General features: G+C 33.6%; 1 protein-coding gene across 1 annotated transcript in view; it reads right to left on the reverse strand.

Moving 5' to 3' along the window:
- The window catches only part of LOC5564999 (N-acetylgalactosaminyltransferase 7), a 47927-nt gene extending 28750 nt beyond the window's left edge, over window positions 1-19177 (reverse strand). The window contains exon 1 of the mRNA XM_021838287.1: window positions 18685-19177. Within this exon, the coding sequence (XP_021693979.1) occupies window positions 18685-18904 (220 nt within the window). The 5' untranslated portion in view covers window positions 18905-19177. The remainder of the gene's footprint in view (window positions 1-18684) is intronic.
- Window positions 19178-22389: the final 3212 nt, after the last annotated feature.

Below are 22389 nucleotides of genomic sequence, written 5' to 3' on the forward strand. Positions count from 1 at the left end.
TAATAATAATAATAATAATAATAATAATAATAATAATAATAATAATAATAATAATAATAATAATAATAATAATAATAATAATAATAATAATAATAATAATAATAATAATAATAATAATAATAATAATAATAATAATAATAATAATAATAATAATAATAATAATAATAATAATAATAATAATAATAATAATAATAATAATAATAATAATAATAATAATAATAATAATAATAATAATAATAATAATAATAATAATAATAATAATAATAATAATAATAATAATAATAATAATAATAATAATAATAATAATAATAATAATAATAATAATAATAATAATAATAATAATAATAATAATAATAATAATAATATAATAATAATAATAATAATAAATAATAATATAATAATAATAATAATAATAATAATAATAATAATAATAATAATAATAATAATAAAATAATAATAATAATAATATAATAATAATAATAATAATAATAATAATAATAATAATAATAATAATAATAATAATAATAATAATAATAATAATAATAATAATAATAATAATAATAATAATAATAATAATAATAATAATAATAATAATAATAATAATAATAATAATAATAATAATAATAATAATAATAATAATAATAATAAATAATAATAATAATAATAATAATAATATAATAATAATAATATAATAATAAATAATAATAATAATAATAATAAATAATAATAATAATGAATAATAATAATAATAATAATAATAATAATAATAATAATATAATAATAAATAATAATAATAATAATAATAATATAATAATAATAATAATAATATAATAATAATAATATAATAATAATAATAATAATAATAATAATATATAATAATAATAATAATAATAATAATAATAATAATAATAATAATAATAATAATAATAATAATAATAATAAATAATAATAATAATAATAATAATAATAATAATAATAATAATAATAATAATAATAATAATAATAATAATAATAATAATAATAATAATAATAATAATAATAATAATAATAATAATAATAATAATAATAATAATAATAATAATAATAATAATAATAATAATAATATAATAATAATAATAATAATAATAATAATAATAATAATAATAATAATAATAATAATAATAATAATAATAATAATAATAATAATAATAATAATAATAATAATAATAATAATAATAATAATAATAATAATAATAATAATATATTATGGACAAAATATAAAGGCAAAGGTTTATTTGGAACTAATATCATAATTAACGGCTGCTATAGAGCCACGTTTGGCGTTTTTTTTCTGCTGCTTCTGAGTGATCAGTTTTAGTGAATTTAGGCAGCGTTTGCAACACAATTGTCTTTGAGAATTTTGAAGATTTGCGTCCGGAAAAGAGTGGCCTTCGAGTTCAGTTTTCCGCGTTGTCGGAGTGAATTTTTGTGAGCTTATGCTCATCAACGGATGGATAGTTGATTTGGTAGGCTCGTAACATGCTTCTTATCTTAAATATTTGATACCGTGGTGAATCAAAATCCGGACGGTACCAATATCACTGCGGAACACGGTTTTGTCTCAAGAACCAAAATACCGCTATTTACTAAATTAAGGGTTGCTGAGTCCATTGCCGTTTTCAGAAATATCATGGCACGTCTAGTTTTTGAGATATTGACTGTTGAAAATGCTAAATTTGACTGTTTCAGCCAACTTGCATGCAAGTTTTCCAACTTTAACGGCAATTTGTTTGCTCAATTTGTCACAGAATTCAAACTTTATGTATAGAACAATTATCAACGAAGTTCATAATATTTTCGATGGTAAAATGTTATTTTTTGGTGGTTCAGAAAAGTATTGTATTATGCCATATAAGAGAAACGAAGAATTTTATATGAAGACATGTTGAAAAAAATCGATTTTACCTAAATTTTATCGTAAAATTTCAACTGATTTGTATCTAAATTGAAAGTTCAAGTCCTATTCAGCATGTTTGGTAGATTATATCACAAAAAAGTTAAATATAAATCATACCTTAAATTTCATGTAAACATCAATAAAACTAGTGTTTTATACAACTTTGGCGACCTGTAGCTAAAAATTGTGACGTGCTGGAACATTTCTGAGAACGGCATCAGATTCAGCGACCCAAAATCTACTAGAAACACTTAATTTGATCCTTGAGACACGCGAAAGTGTCATTTTTGTTACGCTGTGTATCCGGACACTCTGGTAAAATACATTAATTAATGATGAAATTAAGTATTATAAAGGTTTTTTTTTCATAATGTCAACTTTCATTCTTGCTGATCATTTTACAATCATTCGTTATCTAGTAACCATCGCCTAATAATTAACAATAATCAAAACAAAAAAGTCTTTCGTGTTGGACGTGTTATTTTTCTGCATTGTGAATCATTTCGGAAGAAGTGGCGAAGAAAGTGTGTTTATATTCAGCTGGTAGTCATGTGTTTAAATGACATTATTTACAACTTATTTTGAACATAACTGCAAAATAAACATAAATTCATGTATTTGGAAGCACTAAAATCGTGAAGTTCGTGTAAATATGCATATAACGGTGTAAAAGAGACTGTCCGGGATTGTCAGCAGATGGTTTTAAATCCGGACACCAATCAAAAGCATTGTGTTTTACTTCTGTGAGTGAATATGTGAAGGATATATCTGAAAGAAATCTTACAAACGTTATCAATCAGGTTTTAAGAGTGATTAGAATACAGTTTTATGCTCTGAAAAGTAGTGTGCCTTAAATATTTCAGAGGTTCTAACGACAAGCGCTCAACCCCATATGTATGGATGCATTTGAGGTAATTTAAAAATTACAACCATTTTATTAACATAAGCATTATAAATCACATTCCTGCATTTAATGTTTATAAATGTGACATTAAATTCAATGAATGTACACTTTTTATGGATTTCGAGGCAATATTCCATATTGCATGAGCGCTGTCCGGATTTTGATTCACAAGTGTCCGGATTTATAAACAAGTAATGCTTCTGGTGTCCGGATTTAAGGACGAGACAAGCTTGATTGTTTCGATGATTTTCATGGTATATCATAAATTTTATCATAAAATTTAATTTTCATATCAAGTTCTGGTATAGAGCTATATGTAGCAATAATGAAATAAAATCTTATGCGATGAAAAATGGTTTAAAACGGAGTTTGAACAAGTGTGTCAGCTTAAGCGTCCGGGTATTGATGCATCACGGTAATTATGAAACATATTATAGGCTCCGTGGCCGTGTAGTTAGTGCTACCAAGCAGTGGCGCAACCAAAGGGGGGTTTTTGGGGTCAACACCCCCCCTCCCCCCAGAGCAGATTTTTTTTGAAGGAACTGTCAAATATGTTTTTGAAATTCAACACTCAAATCCACAAACACCGGAGCAGTAAGTTGTATGAACAATTATGTTGTTCTAAGATGTGGCTAATTTGACGACCTTGTAGGGGTTCAAAAACCTTTTTTAGCTTTCTTTTTTTCATAAATAACCTAGATGTTTTTGAAGAGAAGTCTCTCAAACAAACATGCAGGAATGTATGCATACCAAAACTTTAAAAAGCTTTAAAAAATGTTTTAGTTGGCTCAGAATTTAGCCAAATTTTGTGACTAAGAAATTCGCGGCAAAATTATTTAAATTTTACTTGTGATCAAGGTGATAAATTTAAGATTTCGAGGTCCCATAATTTTGGCTATATTTTACCCAAAAATACACATTTTTAGTAAAAACAGACTTCATATGTGTGGATTATTTTTTAGTTGACTTTTAGTAATCAAACCTCGCTTTTCGCATCCTGCGCAATAGTTTTTGCAATATTTAATCGCAGAATGGACGCGCCCACCCCCAGCGCCATCGTCGACACCACGCGTGTTCTACATGTAACAAAATGCGAGTATTTTACACGATGCAAACTGTTTTGGTTCAATTCTATGTAAAGATATACATGACCATGGTGACCATAGATAGTCACAGTTTTAAATTGCAAGATTAGTTTGAAACCAGTGCTGTTAAAATTGTCACTACTTCTTCAAAATTCATCATTGAATGATGACTGATTATTGGGTTATTTTGCGATGACAAATTTACCGGTTTTTATTGACTGCTTAACAAGAAACTTGCGACGACTGACGCGCTCCCATTATTCATATAACGGTGGGTTTAGAACTAAGTTGGAGGTGATGATTTCGCATTTTGGAAGAAAACACTCCACACTAACGATTTTGCGGTGGGATATTGACGTAACTCTTTCGGTACTCACCGTATCAAAACAACGGCGGAATTTAACATTGTGACAGCATCGCTGTTATGTCCAACACACAAGACTACGGTGGCGCTATCTGTGCTTTTCATAGCGGCCGTTTTGGTTATATTAATGATCCATTGACCGAAAGCGCACTTTTTTCTTGTTTGGGGCGATCCATTAATTACGTAAGACAATTTTCGGGGTTTTTCAACCCCCCCTCCCCCCATTGTAAGATTTTTTGTATGAAAATTAAAAATAAATTGTATGGCGCGTAAGAAATCTCAAACCCCCCCTCCCCCCATTAACCCTTACATAATTAATGGACCGCCCCTTTTGAACGGTTTTATTACGCTCGACATCTTATTTTTGACATTCTGAATGATCAAAATAGATTTCAAGCTCAAATTTCAGGCTCAATGACATCTAATCCCGACAGCTCGTCTTGTAGTAAAATTTTCCAAGGGGAATTAACAATTTCAGGGCACGGAAAATGTTGAAACAGAATTCTAGTTCAATTTTTAACGAAGGTTTAGAATATATAAATTGGATACCCATATACAACTCTATTGACAAATTCAACTAAAGAGTTTGATTACTAAATAAAATATAAAATATTTAATTCGATTGAAGAGCTGAGAAAAACACATATTCGAGAATGGTGATTACCACTCTTTATACTTAAAAAGTTGGTCCGTGGAGCATACATATTGCAAAAAAAAAAGATAAAGTTAAGTAACCAGTGCACAGGTGGATAATTAGGTCACGCGACGCCTCTGGTAAGTAATCATTTACATTCCTCAGTAAATGTTGCTTGAGCTTGCTTTTAAAATGAATGTTGTTGATTATGTTTTTTTAAATCATTTGGAAGTGAATTAAATTTTAGAGGGCCGTAACTGGTGATACGTTCTAGCCCCAGATTCGTGTATGCTCTGCTTCTCGAAAGCTCGAATGCATGTCTAGTATTATGGATATTTAATCTATATGGAAAAGAAATGTTGTGATGAAAACTGCGGTTGTTCAAAGTATTGTGTACATACATAATTGTTTGGCAATCGCGTAATCCAAGTACGGGGATGACTTTGTGATTCAAATTACTGTAGAGCGAAAATGTTGGGAAGAATGGAGATAAATTAAAAATGACTTTCAAGCATCTGTTTTGCAAAACCTGTAATCTCCTAATTTTTGATTTTGCGGCATGACCCCAGACAATAACGAGATACTGAAGAATTGAATGGATACAAGCATAATAAAATTGCATTAGTACATCTTTGTGCACAAAAGAACGTACTCTTTTCACTAGTCCACATAACGACGCCATTTCACCTGATACATTTCTTTACGGGAAGAATGAAAAACCATATACTTTGTCTTTGCCAGATTTAACGAAAGACGATTGCCGTTGAAGTATTCTATGAGACTCTCAAGATCCTTTTCAATATCGTTGACAATTAGTTGAACATTGGCCTGCGGGTAAAACAATGCAGTGTCATCCGCAAAAAGTCTTGGAATTCCTCGAAGTCTTAAGTTACCCAAATTATTAATAAAAACTAAAAACAATAGGGGACCAATGTTACTCCCTTGGGGCACTCCAATATCAATTGGGCGTAAACTACTACGAACACCATTTATTACAACAAATTGCTTCCTATTTGAAAGATAACTTCTTATAAGATTGTTTGCGATTCCTCTTATACCACATCTGTCGAGTTTTTTCAGAAGAATTTCGTGGTTTATTGTGTCAAAAGCTTTTTTTCAAATCAATGAAAAGACCTCCAACAATGTTTTTTGGTTTATTTGACTGATCAACTCATCAATAAGCTCAATATTTGCAGTAGTAGTTTCACAACCTTCCCGAAAGCCGTATTGAAATTTATAAAATACATTGTTGGCACACAAAAAACTTACAAGCCGGCATGTTAAAAGTTTCTCCAAAATTTTGTTCAGGACTGACAAAGTAGAAATTGGGCGATAGTTAGAAGGATCCTGTTTGTCTCCAGATTTAAATACAGGTGTAACTTTTGCGATTTTTAGAATATTGGGATAAGATCCAGTTGTTATCATTTTATTGAAGAGCTTAGCCAAGATTACTGAAAATGGCTCTATGTTAGCTTTCACCAAATCTGCTGGAAAGTTGTCATGCCCTTTGCTTTTTCTCCCATCAAGCTGGCTTATCAAAATACGAACTTCGTTCGTGGTTGTTGGTATGAGAAATATAGTGTTGCTAACATGTTTTACAGTTTTAAAAAAATCATAATTGTCATTTGGCAATTTATCGGCCAAATTGTTTCCAATGCTGGAGAAAAAGCTATTGAATACTTCGGCAACATCATACTCTGAATCTTATAACCGTCCATCTTTAAGTAACTTTATTTGATCGGTCTCTTTAGAACGGCCAAATATTTGGTTGAGGGTTTTCCACACATTGGCATGGCTAGAACTTTTCAAAATGTTTTCGTAATATACTCTTTTGCATCGTATTTTCGCATTTTTAACTTTTTTAGAAACATGAGCCAGCATTTCAGTATTACGTCTATCATTGGGATTGATTTTGTGTTTTTCAAGATAATTATTTTTTATTTGTATCAATCGCCAGAGGCCATAAATCATCCATGGGCAATGCACTCCATTAATTTTGACAATTTTAGTTACGGTTTTAGTACACTCAAGCAATAATGAATTATAACTTGTGACAAGAGTGTACAAAGTAGCATCAACATCGTCAGTGGTTTGAAGATTATTTAACAAGATTGAAAATTGGGTTCGCGGTTTCTCGTGATCTACCATTTTTATTTTAAGTTCTTGTTGCCTTTTACCAACACCGAAAGGAAGAGACGAAATCACAGGAAGATGATCACTCATATCGCTAAATATAGTGTAATTTTGGAATTGTGAAGCAAGATCCATTGGACAAATGCAGTGGTCTAAGATATTGTTACTTATTGGAAGCGTTGGGATAATATTTGCACATAAATATCTGTAAGATTCTAATAAATTTTTATAACGAATTACTATGTTGTTGTTTTGCATGTTGATTGGAACGTTTACATCGCCAAAAAGAAAAAATGGTTTAGACGACGTGGAGGTTGATAACCAGCCTTCTAAAATATTTTGAAATTCATTGTAATCAAATGATGGTGGACGATAAACACCGACAACATTGAGAAGGTTGCCACGAAATTTGATTTCTAAGTGCACGTAGTGCAAGCCATCAATAGTTTTGTTGTCTATCAATTTATATTCTAAAGATGTTCTTATAAAAACAGCTAACCCACCAGACGAACTATCACGGCATGAGAAAAAAGCACGGTAACCATGAATGTTATAAACACAAATATTCTCCTTTTTCAACCACGCTTCACCGACAATTATGACATCAATATCTATTTTACACTCATTCACAAAATAAATCAATTCATCAAATTTCTCAAAATTATTCATTCCTCTTACATTCCACTGGATCACATTCAAACAATTGTTGTTCATTCCACAATTTTGATTAAAAGCGTTTAAACTATTATAATACTTATTTACAATCATATTCGGTAAGGTATCCATTTTAAACATTTAGGTATTTATACTACTAATCGAAATTATTCGTGAAATTATTTTACTGTACATTTTTTCTACGCTTAGGTGACGGAGAATGCCCAGAAGCATTAGCGTCATCAGGCCCGTGTGTAGACAGCAAGAAGCGATTCATAATACGACTAAGATCTTCTCTGGTTTTAACAATCTCTGGTTTACTGCCATCATCTTTCTTAACCAACACAACTCCGCCCCTACCAGCCCAAACGTACTTAACATTCAGCATTTCCTGATGCTCTCTAAGCTCTTTCAAAAGCTCCAAAGAGAGAGGAGACAACTCATCTCGTAATGTTACGTTCATCGGTTTCCCATTAACATTGAACGTTTTATCGATGGCTGTTGAAAGTAACTTTCCAAACTGTTTTTTCTTATTGAACACTGCCTCTTTTGATTCACTATCATGGAATACAATTCTAATAGGAACCAGCTCGTTACTAGCTTTGGTGTTGACAAAAATACGCTCAGCAGATGCTACAAGTTCAGACGGCTCTCTGAGTCCTAAGTACAAGAGTATTTTTTCCACTAACTGCAGTACATTTTCACCAGGAACAGTAGCAATACCCCACACAACAGCTTTGTTAACCAAGGATGCTCTGTCAGACCTATCCACATTAGCTTCTAACTTATGTACCATACCCTGTAACTGATGCTGCGATTTTTTCAAATGGACTATTTCCTCTTTCAACTTTTCATTTTCTAGCTTTAGATCCTTAAAATCGGTGACAATCTCATGAAATTTAGCAGATAAAAATTCTTGGGATTTTTCGATTGAAGTTGTGATTTGTTTAACGTCTGCTTTAACCGACAGCATTTCCTTAGCAATAGATGCTGAAACAGTTGCTTTCATTTCAGCAGCAAACGAAGACATCAAGTGAAGTGATTAATATTTTGCATAGTTACGATTCGTTGATAAATAGCAGAACAATCAGATGAACAAAAATATTCGGTATCCCTCATACGACGCACAGCATTTCCAACAATGTTTTTACATTTAAAATGAGAACTCGTTAAACAGTACATACACGTTAAAAATTTGGAGCCATCCGTATCTTTTTTTGAACAAATATTGCAGATATAAACGACATCTGTATCCATTATGCAAAGTTTAGATTTGAATTGAATTGAATTGAATTACTTTTTATTGAAGGGATTTTCTGCCGTAGGCAGGTTCATCCCCAACAAAGTTTAGATGAAAAAGCAAGCTGAAGCAAAAAATGTCAACAAACAGGAATGTAAATAAACAATCTATATGAGGAGCAACACGAACTAATACTAAAACGTAAAATCAGAACAAAATTGAAACACACAAGCTATTTGGTTCAATGGGGTGAAGTACTGGAATAACAACAGATAGGAGTTGCCAGATACAAACATTTAATAAAAAAAGTCCTATGGTTTTTTTTTTGTGCGTGAATAATAACCACAACAATAACGACAACCAATGCTGAACATGAACTCTAGTATTCACGGCTAGTCAATACTAGAACGTTGAAGTTTGTTTTCCAGCCTACCAGACTAAACCGCTCAACCAGGACCAAAGCACTTTGCTCGTCAAGTAGCCGTTTGGGCGGCAAGAAGTATCACAAATACAAGCTTTTTTGTCTAGGGAGCGAGACCACAATGAGCATCAATCAGATAACTAACAAATGTTTTCGCTTGTCAAGTGGCCGTTTTGGCGGCAAAGAATAGCACGATAAACCTTTGAAAGAATCGACGACACTAGCAAAGTGTATCTATAGGTGTACTTACAATTAACTTCTACTCAATTCGTTATATTTTCACCGACAATTTTTTTTCGTCTCAATACAGCATCGACAGCATAACAAGAGCAGCAACTACAAGCAGGAGCGCATTCAGAATGAATCACACAAAAAACAATAGACCCTTTTATCAAGATCACTAATGGGCATAACAATCTATTTTTCAGTAGTATTCAAATAGTAACCACAACCATAACACCATTTAGCTTGCACAACAACGTTATCACTTTACAATCGCACAAAAATCAAGAATTAATTTAATTTTATACACAATTAAACTGAATTTAAAACGCGGGAAGGTAAAGATTGCGTGTCAACCATACAACAGTGTTGCCAGTCTTCCACATGTTTGGAGTTCTCGAAAGTGTACATTGATGGTGGAAAGCTACTCCCAAGCTACATCTGTTGGTTCCTTGTGCAGTTTAGATTATTCTGGACAATCACGAAGTAGCAAGTATGAATTGTACGGTCTTCAATGCTTATGCTTAATACTTCTTCAGGAACTTTTCTAATATTTCTCCCAGAAACTCCTTAACTTTTTTAAGTGGAAGAATCTAATTTTTGTGCAAAGTAACGAACCGAGAAAAGTTTTTTTTTTTGCTAGTGTGATCAAGGAAGAGCCTTTTAACATATGAGAACGATTGTCAGCCATTAAGAATAATACAAGATTTTATGGAAGTTTTCATGTTGCCCAATACCTTTTTGATCCAATTTTTCATCTAGTTTTTTTTTGACATTTAATGTATTTAACATCACCATGTATGAAAGTAGCACGTCGTACTTATTTAAATTCGAAAACTAATCGAGGATAACTAAAAATTATTTTCTTTTTATGGACTTAAAATACGCATTCGTGTAATGTGTTCATTATGAATCTTTTGGGATTGTATCAGGAAAACATAATCATTTTTTCATGGAATACAGGTATGTTCCGTTTTTATCACGTTCCGATTTTGTCACGTTCCGATTTCGTCAACAAATTATTCCGTTTTCATCAACACCAAAAAATATTTTTTTAGTTCTCAAAATGTTAGAATATAAACTTAATACTTATTTTGAAGCAATTTAAATGCTTTTCAATAGCCTCAGAGTTGAATATTTGAAATTATGTTAATGTTTAGTACCTACGATTCATGATAGGCATCAGCTTATACACGATTCAAAAAGTTTTGACTCCTTCTTATCCACTAATCAATTGGAGTTTTCAAACTTAGCATGGTCTGTTTGACAAGATTGATCCATCATTCAACAATCGAAAGTTGCTCTGGCCACGTCCTAGTAACAACTGGAAATTGTGATTAGTTGATTACGTACTTAAGAGAGTTGTAGAGACCTCTTCTTTCTCTTATATAACATGGCATCAAGAATTTTCTATGTGAATTTGTTAGACATAGGAGCTGTCCATTGATTACCTAAGATAATTCTGGCTTTTCGATCCCTTCCCTCTATGGTATGATTTTGTGTATGAAAATACAAAAATAATTTGTATGGCACGTAAGATATCTCAAATCCTCTTACCCCCATAACCCTTCACGTGATCAGGGTGTCTACTCGTTTAGCAAAATGAAATTCCCTGATATTTCCAGGTTTTATAAACATTATCACAAAAAATACCACAAGGCTTTCATCAGAAATTCCTTCAGATATTTTTTGTGAAAAAACCCTTAGTCCTCGAGGATTTTATCCGGTGATTCTCCAATTAGTTTAGCCTCCAAGGATTTCTCAGGATTTTCTACAAAATTTTTCTTTAGAATTTTTATGAGATTTTGACTACAAATTTCTCTGAGGATACCTTTTCGGAAGTTCTTCTATTAATTCTAAGATATTTCTCAAGGAAGTTTTCAAAACCTTTTTCTCAAGCATTCTTCCAGAAGTTTTCACCAATAAAATTTGAATGTAATTTCCCAGAGAGCTGAGAATTTAAAAAATAAATCCTTGACGTAAATTTATGGGTACCTTCTGTTACAGTTACTTATGTAATTTCTTAGGCCACCCTTGATTAAAGAGGATTTTCAGGAAGACTTACTCTTGAAGAACTTTTAGAAGATTTCCAAGATTATTGCTACGATAATAATAAAAAAGAAAAATCATAATATCTCGCAGGATCTCCTGGAACACTGGACGAAATTACTAGAAAATTGTGTAGGAATAATCATTCCTACAGTCGAAGCATTTCATAGAAAAAATTGCTGTGGTGTTAAATTGTGTGGAACCTTAAAAGAACTTTTCAATATTCCATGGGGATTTTTTGAGAAATTTATTGAAAAATGTTTGGATGAACTCCAGTGGTCCTTGGATGAAATGCTGGAGAAATTCCTAGAAAAAAAACTCTAAAGAAACTTAATAATGAAACACAGGTCGAATTGAGGAAATTATTTGAAATGTTCTCAATATATTGACTCGAATAACCCCTCGAGGAGCTTTTGGGTCTATTCTATGGAATAACCGTAGACGAAATGGCGTTGAAATTCTTGTCAAGTTTTCTTGGGAGAAATTCTGTGGGAAACTTTGGATATCTCTTTGATTAACGACTGTAGAATTCGGTTGGATAGTTAGTGAAAAAATATCTGGAAGAAGTCCAAAGATAGTCTTTGTTCAAAGTACTGCCTGAGAAAAATATCTAGAGGTATTAACGTTGAAATGTTCAAGGATTTCCTGAAGCAAATTATGAAGGAACTCCTGTAAGCATCCTATGAAAAAAAAAATGCTGAAGCAATTTCTTGAAGAATTCATAATAAAATCTTTGGAGAAAACACAAGGATATTTCCTGAGGCTGATCTCGAGAAATATGAGAAGAAATTTTGCATCTCAGTTATCTGCAAGCAAGATAAGGAAAGAAAAGAGACTTTAGATACTATTTTGGTTAAAATAGAGACTTCAGACACCTTTTATCAAAAATAGAGACTTTTTAGAGACTTGCAAAAATATGGTATTTAAAAAGAAACCTGCTACTAGCCCTAGATATGTTAATCCTTTACCGAATAAATTTAGATACATGAAAAACATCAATCATGTTTTGATAAGCTGATGAAATTTCATACTCGAAAGAATTCTCACTGAACAGCTCATATAGCTTTTGGAGAGCGGCGCAGCCGAATTTTTTTCGAACGAAGATAGTTTTCTGGCAATTAATGATAGCTCTGGGTTATAACGCAAAAATCCTTTGTCGTGAACATATTCTATCATGAATTACTGCTTCCCGAGCAACACACATATTATAATTGAGTATTATCAACTTATATATGACTAAATTTGGCTATATATCTGTTGATAATACTCAATTGTAACATGTGTGTTGCTAGGGTTCAAAATAATTTCCCTGATTGTGATCGAAATTCCCTGAGAATTCCAGGTTTTTTCCAGGTTGAATAAAATTCCCTGATAATTCCAGGTTTTCCAGGTTTTTCCAGGTAGTAGACATCAACGATCACATACATGTTCAGTTCTTTTTTATAAGGGATGCACTTGGAAATGAACTTAAGAATGTTTTGGACAACTGCAAAAGACATGATCGAGTTTATTTTATTTATCCTGAAATATTTTGGACATTATCTTCTATCTCTCAAACTCGATAGAATTGCACAAATTTTAGCAAACAGCAATTGATTAGATCCTATTCCAAGGGGTAGAGGAAAAGGTCCAGCAAAACTAAGCCATCTATAGAAAATTTTGGAATCTTCATATAGTAAGTTTGCATCGAGGAATAGGGTGAAGGGCTGACAATTTGATAAACTGTTGATACCGGACATTCCGACGTCACGCACGTTGACATCCCAAACTTGCTGGGATCTTGATTTTTGAGCAGACATGAACCCCCATCCTCAAATGAAGACTTAAAGGTTAATTAACTCCTCTACCGGCAGCTTCATTTTTTACCGTTAAAAAAATATGCTAATCGCGATAACTTTTTTGTTTCTCGATATTTTTGCACCACACAACTAGAAGAGTTTTTTAGGATCTTGTGAAAAAATGGTGCAAAAATATCAAGAAACAAAAAAAATATTTGGCGGAAAAAAATGAAGCTGCCGGTAGAGGGGCTATTACAAAAGAGTTTTTTACCAAAAAGTTCTAATTTGGTGATGCTTGTTCTAGAGTTTGCACACTTTTGTTTTTTGATATAAACTTCTATATAAATAAAAAAGGAATAGTGTTTGTATGTCACGAAATAGCTTAACGGGCTAATAGATTTACATGATTATTTCACTGTTGCATTCGTCAAGTGTTCCGACGTGTTTCAGTAAAGGAAACGAGTTGGAAAATTCTCTGGAATAACTTGAAAAAACAACTGAAAACTTATATGTCATTTTGTATGGAAGATTGCATGCCATTTTTTAGCAGCCTACTTGATGGCAAAACGAAGTTTGACGGCATCACTGGTATTTAATATTATTTTTACTCAACGAAAAACTAGAACTTCAGGTTAGTTCATTGCCAGTCTGTTCGTGATTTAACGTAAAGCCAAAAGGCGATGGTGACACTGTTGTAGATTGGCGGTTAGTGCATCCCTGTCGAATTTGGAAGAAATAACTTTAGCAGAAAGATCCTCACCATGTTTTTTATTGGTAAAATTTCGGCAATTCAAAGTACAGGAAACCGTATACATTCATTTCAGTTTGCAAAACTTTCGCAACATAACTCCACACTTAATCGCCAATCGGGTGTGGCCAAAAATGCAAACAATGTTTTCTTGGCAAAAAAGGTCTCAGTTGATAACTGCGGAAGTGATTAAAGAACACTAAGATGAGAAGAAGACTCTTTCTCATTTGGGATGTAATACCATAAAGAATAAGAAGGAGACGAAGAAGAAGAAGAAGCAAAAGAAGAAGAAAAATAAGAAGAAGAAGCAGACGGATGAGGCTGAATAGTGGAAAAAGATGTTGTTTTTTTTTTTTTTTTGTATGGTATTCAGTTGGAGCTGCCTGACAGCTTAACTTGTCAAGGCTGAACCCTCGGTCTGGCTTAGTTGCCAAGTTTCCCCTCTACCAGGACCAATACTCAGACGGACTAGGCAATGGCGCCCACATGAACACTGTTTTTTTATTAGTATTGTGACGTGGTAGTTTTTGAAAAGTACCCATATTCCCTTGCTTCTGAGAAAAGGAAGCATCATGAAAATCAGCAGCTCCATTAGAATTTGTTTGAAATAGTAGTGTAGAATTTGTTTGAAATAGTAGTGCATTACTAATACTGTCTAGTCGAAATGGTTTTGAATAATTTGTCATTCAAGTGCTATTCTGATTACTATTGTCTTTTACGTAAGATTAGAGTCTTAAATGTCAAGTGTCGTCAAGTCTTAACAAAATTAGGCTGTTTAGTAGTAGTTCTAGTTAATTTCATTTTTTGTTGTTAAAAATATTTATTGGTCATTACGTTCATATATCCTTAAAGAAAAAAGTCGCTTTCCTTGTCTGTTCAACAATTTTTCGAAACTAGCAAGTGTACCCTAATGATCGATCTCAGCGTCTTACTTTCCATAGTCATTTTTATAGTGAATATTGAAGAGTAAAGTTACCTTAGGCTTCTATTACAGTCTCCCACAAGATTCACTTTTCGGTGGCAAATGCAATGCTTCACAACGCCTACTTTCTACTTGTAAATTTTGCGAAAATGAAGCTGGAATTAGATTATTTATACCGCTGTTACAAAAGAGGTATTTCTTATTATGGCAATGTAAAAACCATATTAAAATAAGATTGTCGCCACTCATTTCTACTCAGTGAATCTACTAGTCATTTTCCTAAGAGTTCCTAAGTATTCCCTACGTCGTATATGATAACGATGTATCTAGCTAGCTAATAGTAAGAGTGGCTACGGATCATTCTGGTTAGCAAAAGGCAAACTGAACGTCACCAATAGTATTAATGTCCACTTCGAATAGATTAATTATTTGAAATGGGCATCAATTCTATCAATGACGCAGAATGTCCGTTGGATCACATCCGAGATATTATTGCGTCTATGCCATATGAATTATGACGCGGCTTTAAGCAAAAAATGCCAAAATGTGATACCACCACTACAGGTTACGCCTTTGGTTTCCATCATATGGGCTAATGGATTATGCCCTCCCATCGCGGCAAGGTCGCATAACCAAGGGGAGGGGAATAGTGGAAAAAGATGTTCCCAGACAACCAAAATGCACGTATAACGTAATCACCTGGAGGCTTTATATGTGAAAAATTTCACTTATAAGATGTCGCGAAAAGGTCTTCTACGTACAAAACTGGAGGCGATATGCGTGCATATATTATGTGATGAATAATAACATACATTGCGAGTGTATAATTATTCTACCGAAATAACCAATGATCTTATGCGACTTGACGTATGATAATAAATGTTGATTTGACAGCTGCTACGGATTGATTCGACTTACTTTGTACGAGTGTACGGGACGAAGCAAAATGTACAAATGAACTCAGAAAAAAGTGTTTTATGCGAGGAAACTCATCAAACTGGCGAGTTTATCCACGGTGGTTTGCGAGTTTGATGTAATTAGTATGAATAAACGAGTTATAATGTGAACTTTCATGCGATTTCTGGTTGTCTGGGTTGTTTCTTGTTTAATATTTCTTGACGAAAGAAACAATTGAACTTGACCCACTTCCTTGTAGCCATTTTTTCAAATATGATGCAAAGGACATTTATGTGAATATCGTTTCAATATTCTTTGTAACATTTATTGAAATTCTAACCAAGAAAACTTAAACTATTAAAGATATATTACAAAATCATATTGATTGATAGGAGTATGCAATCAACCTTCAATACGAACCTAGAAGAATGAACAATCTAAATGCTCTTCACAGCTCTCAAACATCAATGCTGTGCATTAATATGATGAAAATGTATATTATCCTGACAAAACTGCAATTTTCTTTTAAAATTTGTAAAATATTTTGTCCAAGAAAATTATTCCGTTATTGTCACGGTTCCGTTTTTATCAACTGAAAATTGCCGATCTTGTTGATAAAAACGGAACATACCTGTACTGCCCATAACTGCATATTTGTAACATTCGACAAAAGTAGGCATTGAGTAAATGGGATACCAAGTTTGCATTTTGTTGCAGTATGGGATGCCTCCCATACTGCAACAAAATTCAAACTTGGTATCCCATTTCCCTATATTTCAAAAAATCACTAAGAATTCAAAAGTGCTTATTTGAGGCTGAAATTTTGTTCAACTCAAATAACTTATTGGGTGAATAGTCAAAAAAAAAATTCTGATAGAAATTTCGTTGCCACTGCATTATGGGGCTCATGTATAATCTCAATGTGTCTGTTATGCGGTTACAATTGCCAATGTGACAAAACAACTTGGTATTTTTTTCGAATTTTCTAGAACAATCTCGCAGATTTTAGTAAGTGGATCGAAAGTATTTGTCATTTGATGACTCTTCCCGGTATTAACTCGAAATTGTCAAAAATGTCGAATGTGACTGTTATGCAGTTATGGGCAGTGTACTTCCAATGACTCTTGATGATGATTCGTTATATATTATTTCATTCATTTATTTAGTGAACATCTTAACAGATAACTCTTAATCAACAATTTCCAGGTTTTTTATTTTAACTAATATTTTAAGATTTCGTTATGATTTTATCAGAATATTTCTAACAAAATGCATTCTGATATTGAATAACACGTTAATAACAAGTTTTCTACTGTACCCCTTAAATTTGTCGAGCCTCTAGCAAAGCTCGAAGGAACTCCTCTAAGAATTTTAAATGAGTATCTCTAAGTCTCACAAACTGTCAATGAAATATCGAGCAGATTCTTTCAAACCGAATTTCGGAAATTTTAGCTTCCAAGCATTTTCTGAAGTCCCCAAAAAATTTTGATTGAGGAATGGTCTGAACTTCAGAATATCTGGAGAATTTCTTGAATACAATCTTCAAAAAACAAACTGTACATATTTGTAAGCAGAGTTGGGAAAAAATCTGAAATTCACTTTACAGTAGCCAAACAAAGCCAATCACAGTCAGCGGAGCCAGTGAAACTCACGCCCATCGCTGCTGTAGGCAAAAAGCCTTGAAAATTGCAAAACACCCGTTGCTAAGGGCAACCCAAAATTACTGTAGAAAAATGTTCTATTTCCCGCTGCATTTCCCGCATTTAGAGCCTTCAATGACACTAACGATTTAGAAAATTCATTCACCCAAAATAGACTACTTGATGAGATTCACGTTTTTGATCTACTGTACTGGGGAGAGCCACGTGATGTTCGTGAAATTCTAGCCTACTGCTATTACCATTCCCAGCACTGTTTGTAAGTAACCTAAGTAAGTAAGTAAGTAAGCTCCTGATAAAAATCCTGAACTAACGCTTGAAATCTAATTCATCACATTTTCAAAAATTTTCTGGAACATTGAAATAGAAAAATCGAAATTGAAATACATAGCAAAATGAAAAAAAATATCATTATAAGAGCACTATTGTGGCATTATCTTAATATGTTTCCAGAAACAACCCGATACAAAACAGGAAATATCCTGTCCTGCCCTTGAGCTCTTGAAAATGAGAACCCTCATTGTTTCTCTCTGTTTATTGTTTTACTAAGATATTTTGAGCAAACTCGTAAAGATTAACATGATTTGAGCTCCATATTTCCTCAGGATTTTGAGCAAAATGACCGGAACTAGAAATGAATTGATTTGAGAAACTTTAGAATTAAATGATCATCATGTCATTGATGGTTCTTGATCTTTTAATTAACTATGCTAAATGACTGTTATATGGGCTCCCTAAGGGAATATTTTGCTTATATGTCCTTGAAAAGATACTCTTTAGTGACCGTTTTGGTGAGCAAATCACTAAAAAGTAACTCTCTACCAGCCCTGGAATCACAAAGGGGTTTGCAACTCTAAAAATGATTGGGAATCACTGCTATAAACCAAAACCTCATTATGACACCGATATAGCGGGCGACTCATATTTTCCGACTTCTGCCGATTCACACATTATCAAAAAGCCAGACTAGGCGAGCTAACGATCGACACCATTAAAACCCGATTTCTCCCACCACTCCTCGAATAGAATCGGCACCTACCTTCGATCAGCACCGGGAACTCGTTCCGATGATCCTGCTGGGCCCGGTGGCCTCCTTGGTTCCCGGTCAGCTTGGCAGCGAATCGCGAATTGTACGCATCTTTCACCGTTCGATGGTCAACGCCGGACCAGGTCGCGATCATGTACAGGATCAAAACCAAGATCACAACGGTGACGGCAATCCGGGCGATTCGACCCCGGCGGATGTTGGTTACCCGCATTCCGACGGTTTCCGCACGCAGCTAAAACGAACTATTTCACAGCACTTTCTTCCCGAAGGAACGAGATATCCGGGTGCCTAAAATGACGACAGCACCACCGCGATATGGATAAAATACCTGCACTCGATTGTCTACGTGTACGTCTTTTTTCACTTCTGGAACGGGCAGCCGGATAAAAGAAGTTGCAGCGCGACGCGAGGGACGAATGTTTTTGGGGATCTTTTCCAGTTATCTTCGCTTGCTGACGCTGACGGACGAATGATGAGAGAGATCTGTCAAAAGTACCGTTGCGTTGTGGTGGTGAAGTTGAAGACGGAGATAACTGTCAACGTTGTGTACGCACACTACCGTTTTGTTTGTTGCTGCAGTCGAATGAACCGAAAATTCACCGACACTTACCAGACGTTGCTTTGTACCACTTTTGAATCGGATGAATATTTTGCATTTTTCGAGCAGCTTCGCTCCTGTTGTTATGCGCGGTATGCACCTGAAACGTAAAGCGCTCAAGTAAAATTTCTCCTATTTTAAGCTAGGTATGCTGTTTCGCCCAGGAAAAGTAAAAAAAAAAATCTTGACAGAATAGGTCAAGAAATTGAATTTTATATTGAGATTTTTTTACCACCTAGACACTCGATTTCGCTGACCCTTTGGCCGGAAGAGGGTCACGTCGCGCCATTTTGCGCGCCCTAGACAGGCAAGCCGCCATCACCTTATCGCCAGCGTCAGCAATTTCATCCGTGTCAGCAACCCAACCGCCAACAAGGAGGGAGACGATCGAACGCACGTTCCGCGCTCACGCGTAAACCCGCAGAACCAGTGTGGACCAACTTTTTGAGTCTCTTCCAGGGATTCGTTCTGAATGTCATCCATAGATTCTTAATTATTCTACCCATTTCTTCTATCGATTTCTCCTGTAATATTAAAATCGAAGAGATCTTCGAACGATTTCTATATGTATTTTTCCAAGAAAATCCCCAAAGTTTTTGGGAAAATTCAGAGTACATACTGTTTATTTTTTTTGTCAAGAAAACCTACAACAATTTTTCTATGCATTTTAATATGAATTACTTCTACAGTTCATTCACGATTATGACCAGAACTGGCTATAGAAATTTTTTAGACGAGGAATTAAACGAGGAACTCTTACAGAAATTTCTCAAAAAATAAATCTTGGGAACCTTTATGCGGTTCCTCCAGTTGTTTTTTAAGAAATTTCTCCAGCACTTCATTCCTAGCTTCCCAAGTAACCATAAGCACTAATAATAAGCCCTTAATCAGCATCATAAATGCGTACAAGCATTATAGTAGCACCACAAATACTTACACACCCTATAACAGCACTTCCGCTGCATAGAAACCCTATTACAGCATCATTAATGCTTCTAAGCCTGATGCATACGGGCATTCAATAAGCACTATATTGGCTCTATATTCGCATACAGGGCCTGTTTAAATGCCATCAAGTGTTTTGACAGATATACCACGTGCTTTGTGTTTACATATAGTGGTGAGAGGGAGTCAAACATAAGTCTTCTCACTACTACAATTGCAGCTTTTATGACGGCGAAAAGTGGTGGTTTAAATTGGTCACTTCCCAAGTAACCACAAGCATTATACCATTGCATTAATTTGGTCGAAAGTCAACATTTTTTGCATTAATAATGTTATCATGCATTTATTCAATAACTGTCAAGCAATGATGCATTTGATTAACATTGTAAATGCTTTGTAGCGTTATTTTAATACTAGTGGTCCCGGCAAACTTCGTTTTGCCATCAAGTAGGCGTCATAGACCGTCAAATACAAAATGTCAGTTCCGTTCACTCTCATTTTTTCGACTTTCCCGTTGAATATCCTTAACTTTCTATACACACAAACACGTCGGAACACTTCACGAATACTTTAGTGAGAGAATCATGCAAATTTTTTGACCCATTCTCAAGCCATTTCGTGACATACAAACACCATTCCATTTTTATTTATATAGATAGCATTATGCTAAGCGTTTAGAGTGAATATACAGTTATGCTGTCATTCAAGATTACATAACCTCATTAAACGCACTCGAATTTGTAATAAATAAGTAAGACGATCGAGCACGTTCTCACTCGCTCATTACGTTTTGGGATATGGAAGAATAATGAAATGACTTTCTTTCATCTCGAACCCCTATTTCATGATCTAAGGATATATGTATTCAATCAAAATTGTTGTATTTTATCTATGAGATTCTTTTATTCATAAGGAGCGAGAGGAAATGTCGATCAATTTCTCTCCCCCGAAATCTGTGTAATGCGCTAGGGCTTTGTTTTGTAGGTTAAGTTCTGTTACTTCCTTTACGAGAAAGAATGGAGATCAAATTATTTCTATTGATATTTCATTTGGTGAGGAAAGGAAATCAATCGCCGAAGAGAATTCTTTCTATTCGTAATAACTGGGCGAATAGTAATGTTAACACACACAGTGGCTTCGTTTATAAGGAACTTTTATCCTACCTTATTACATCAGCAGCTTTAGCACAGGACACCAACGCGCCAGGCATCCAGCACACCATCATCCTAGTTGTGGGTTCGAATCCTGATTCCAACAAAAAAAATCATTAAGCTGGTAAAGAAAACCGTTGAAAGGTAGTCAATGGATTCATTGTTTTGTTTATTTTTACCGCAAGCCCTAAACATACATTATTTTAAGCTAATATACATCATGAACCCTAAATATACAAACATAAATGCTTTAGTAGGGCTTGTGCATTAAAACTGCTTTACTAAGTATTGCATTAATTTGGTTGTTGTGGGGCCCTTTTCCACTTTAATTATGCTTTATAAAGCTTTTAAAGATTATGTCACTTTAAAACAAAATCTGATAGCATACTATAGAGCAAACATAAAGTATTCATATATTGCTTCGTGGTTACTTGGGTTTTCTTTCCAATGCTATTCATCTTATGTGGGCGAATGAGCAAAGGAGCAGAACTTCAACAACTCAACAATACAGGTGTCACAGGTTCGACACGCAAAATGAGAAATTTCATCATCATAAAACAAGGATCAATATGTGGCAATTTCAAGTCCTCAAAAGGATTAAAACCACCAAAATGAATAAGTCTGATACGGAGAAGTACTATCTCAATCATTTTATTACATTTTGCATACTATTCGAGGTTTCTATTTTCATTCATTTTTTTAATTTACCTCGTGTACCAGCTGCTTGGCCGCATACGCGAAAGCTCTCTGGCTGCGCACGCGAAAGCACAAAATATTCGCCCGAAAAACCTGGCGAAAACAACTGACGTTTCTCACGTGGTCTTATATCAGCACTAGTGATGCCGAGAAGCACGGTTATATCTTCGCATTATAATGGCACGCTATTTCGCCTTTTCTGGCATTATAATAGCATTATATGCGTATATAAAACTGACAAGCATCAAATGATTACCCTATATGCATATAATGCTGTTACCGTGCCGCATTATCGTGCTTACTGGT

The sequence above is a fragment of the Aedes aegypti genome, chromosome 1, assembly GCF_002204515.2.
Source record: "Aedes aegypti strain LVP_AGWG chromosome 1, AaegL5.0 Primary Assembly, whole genome shotgun sequence".
Lineage (NCBI taxonomy): Eukaryota > Metazoa > Arthropoda > Insecta > Diptera > Culicidae > Aedes > Aedes aegypti.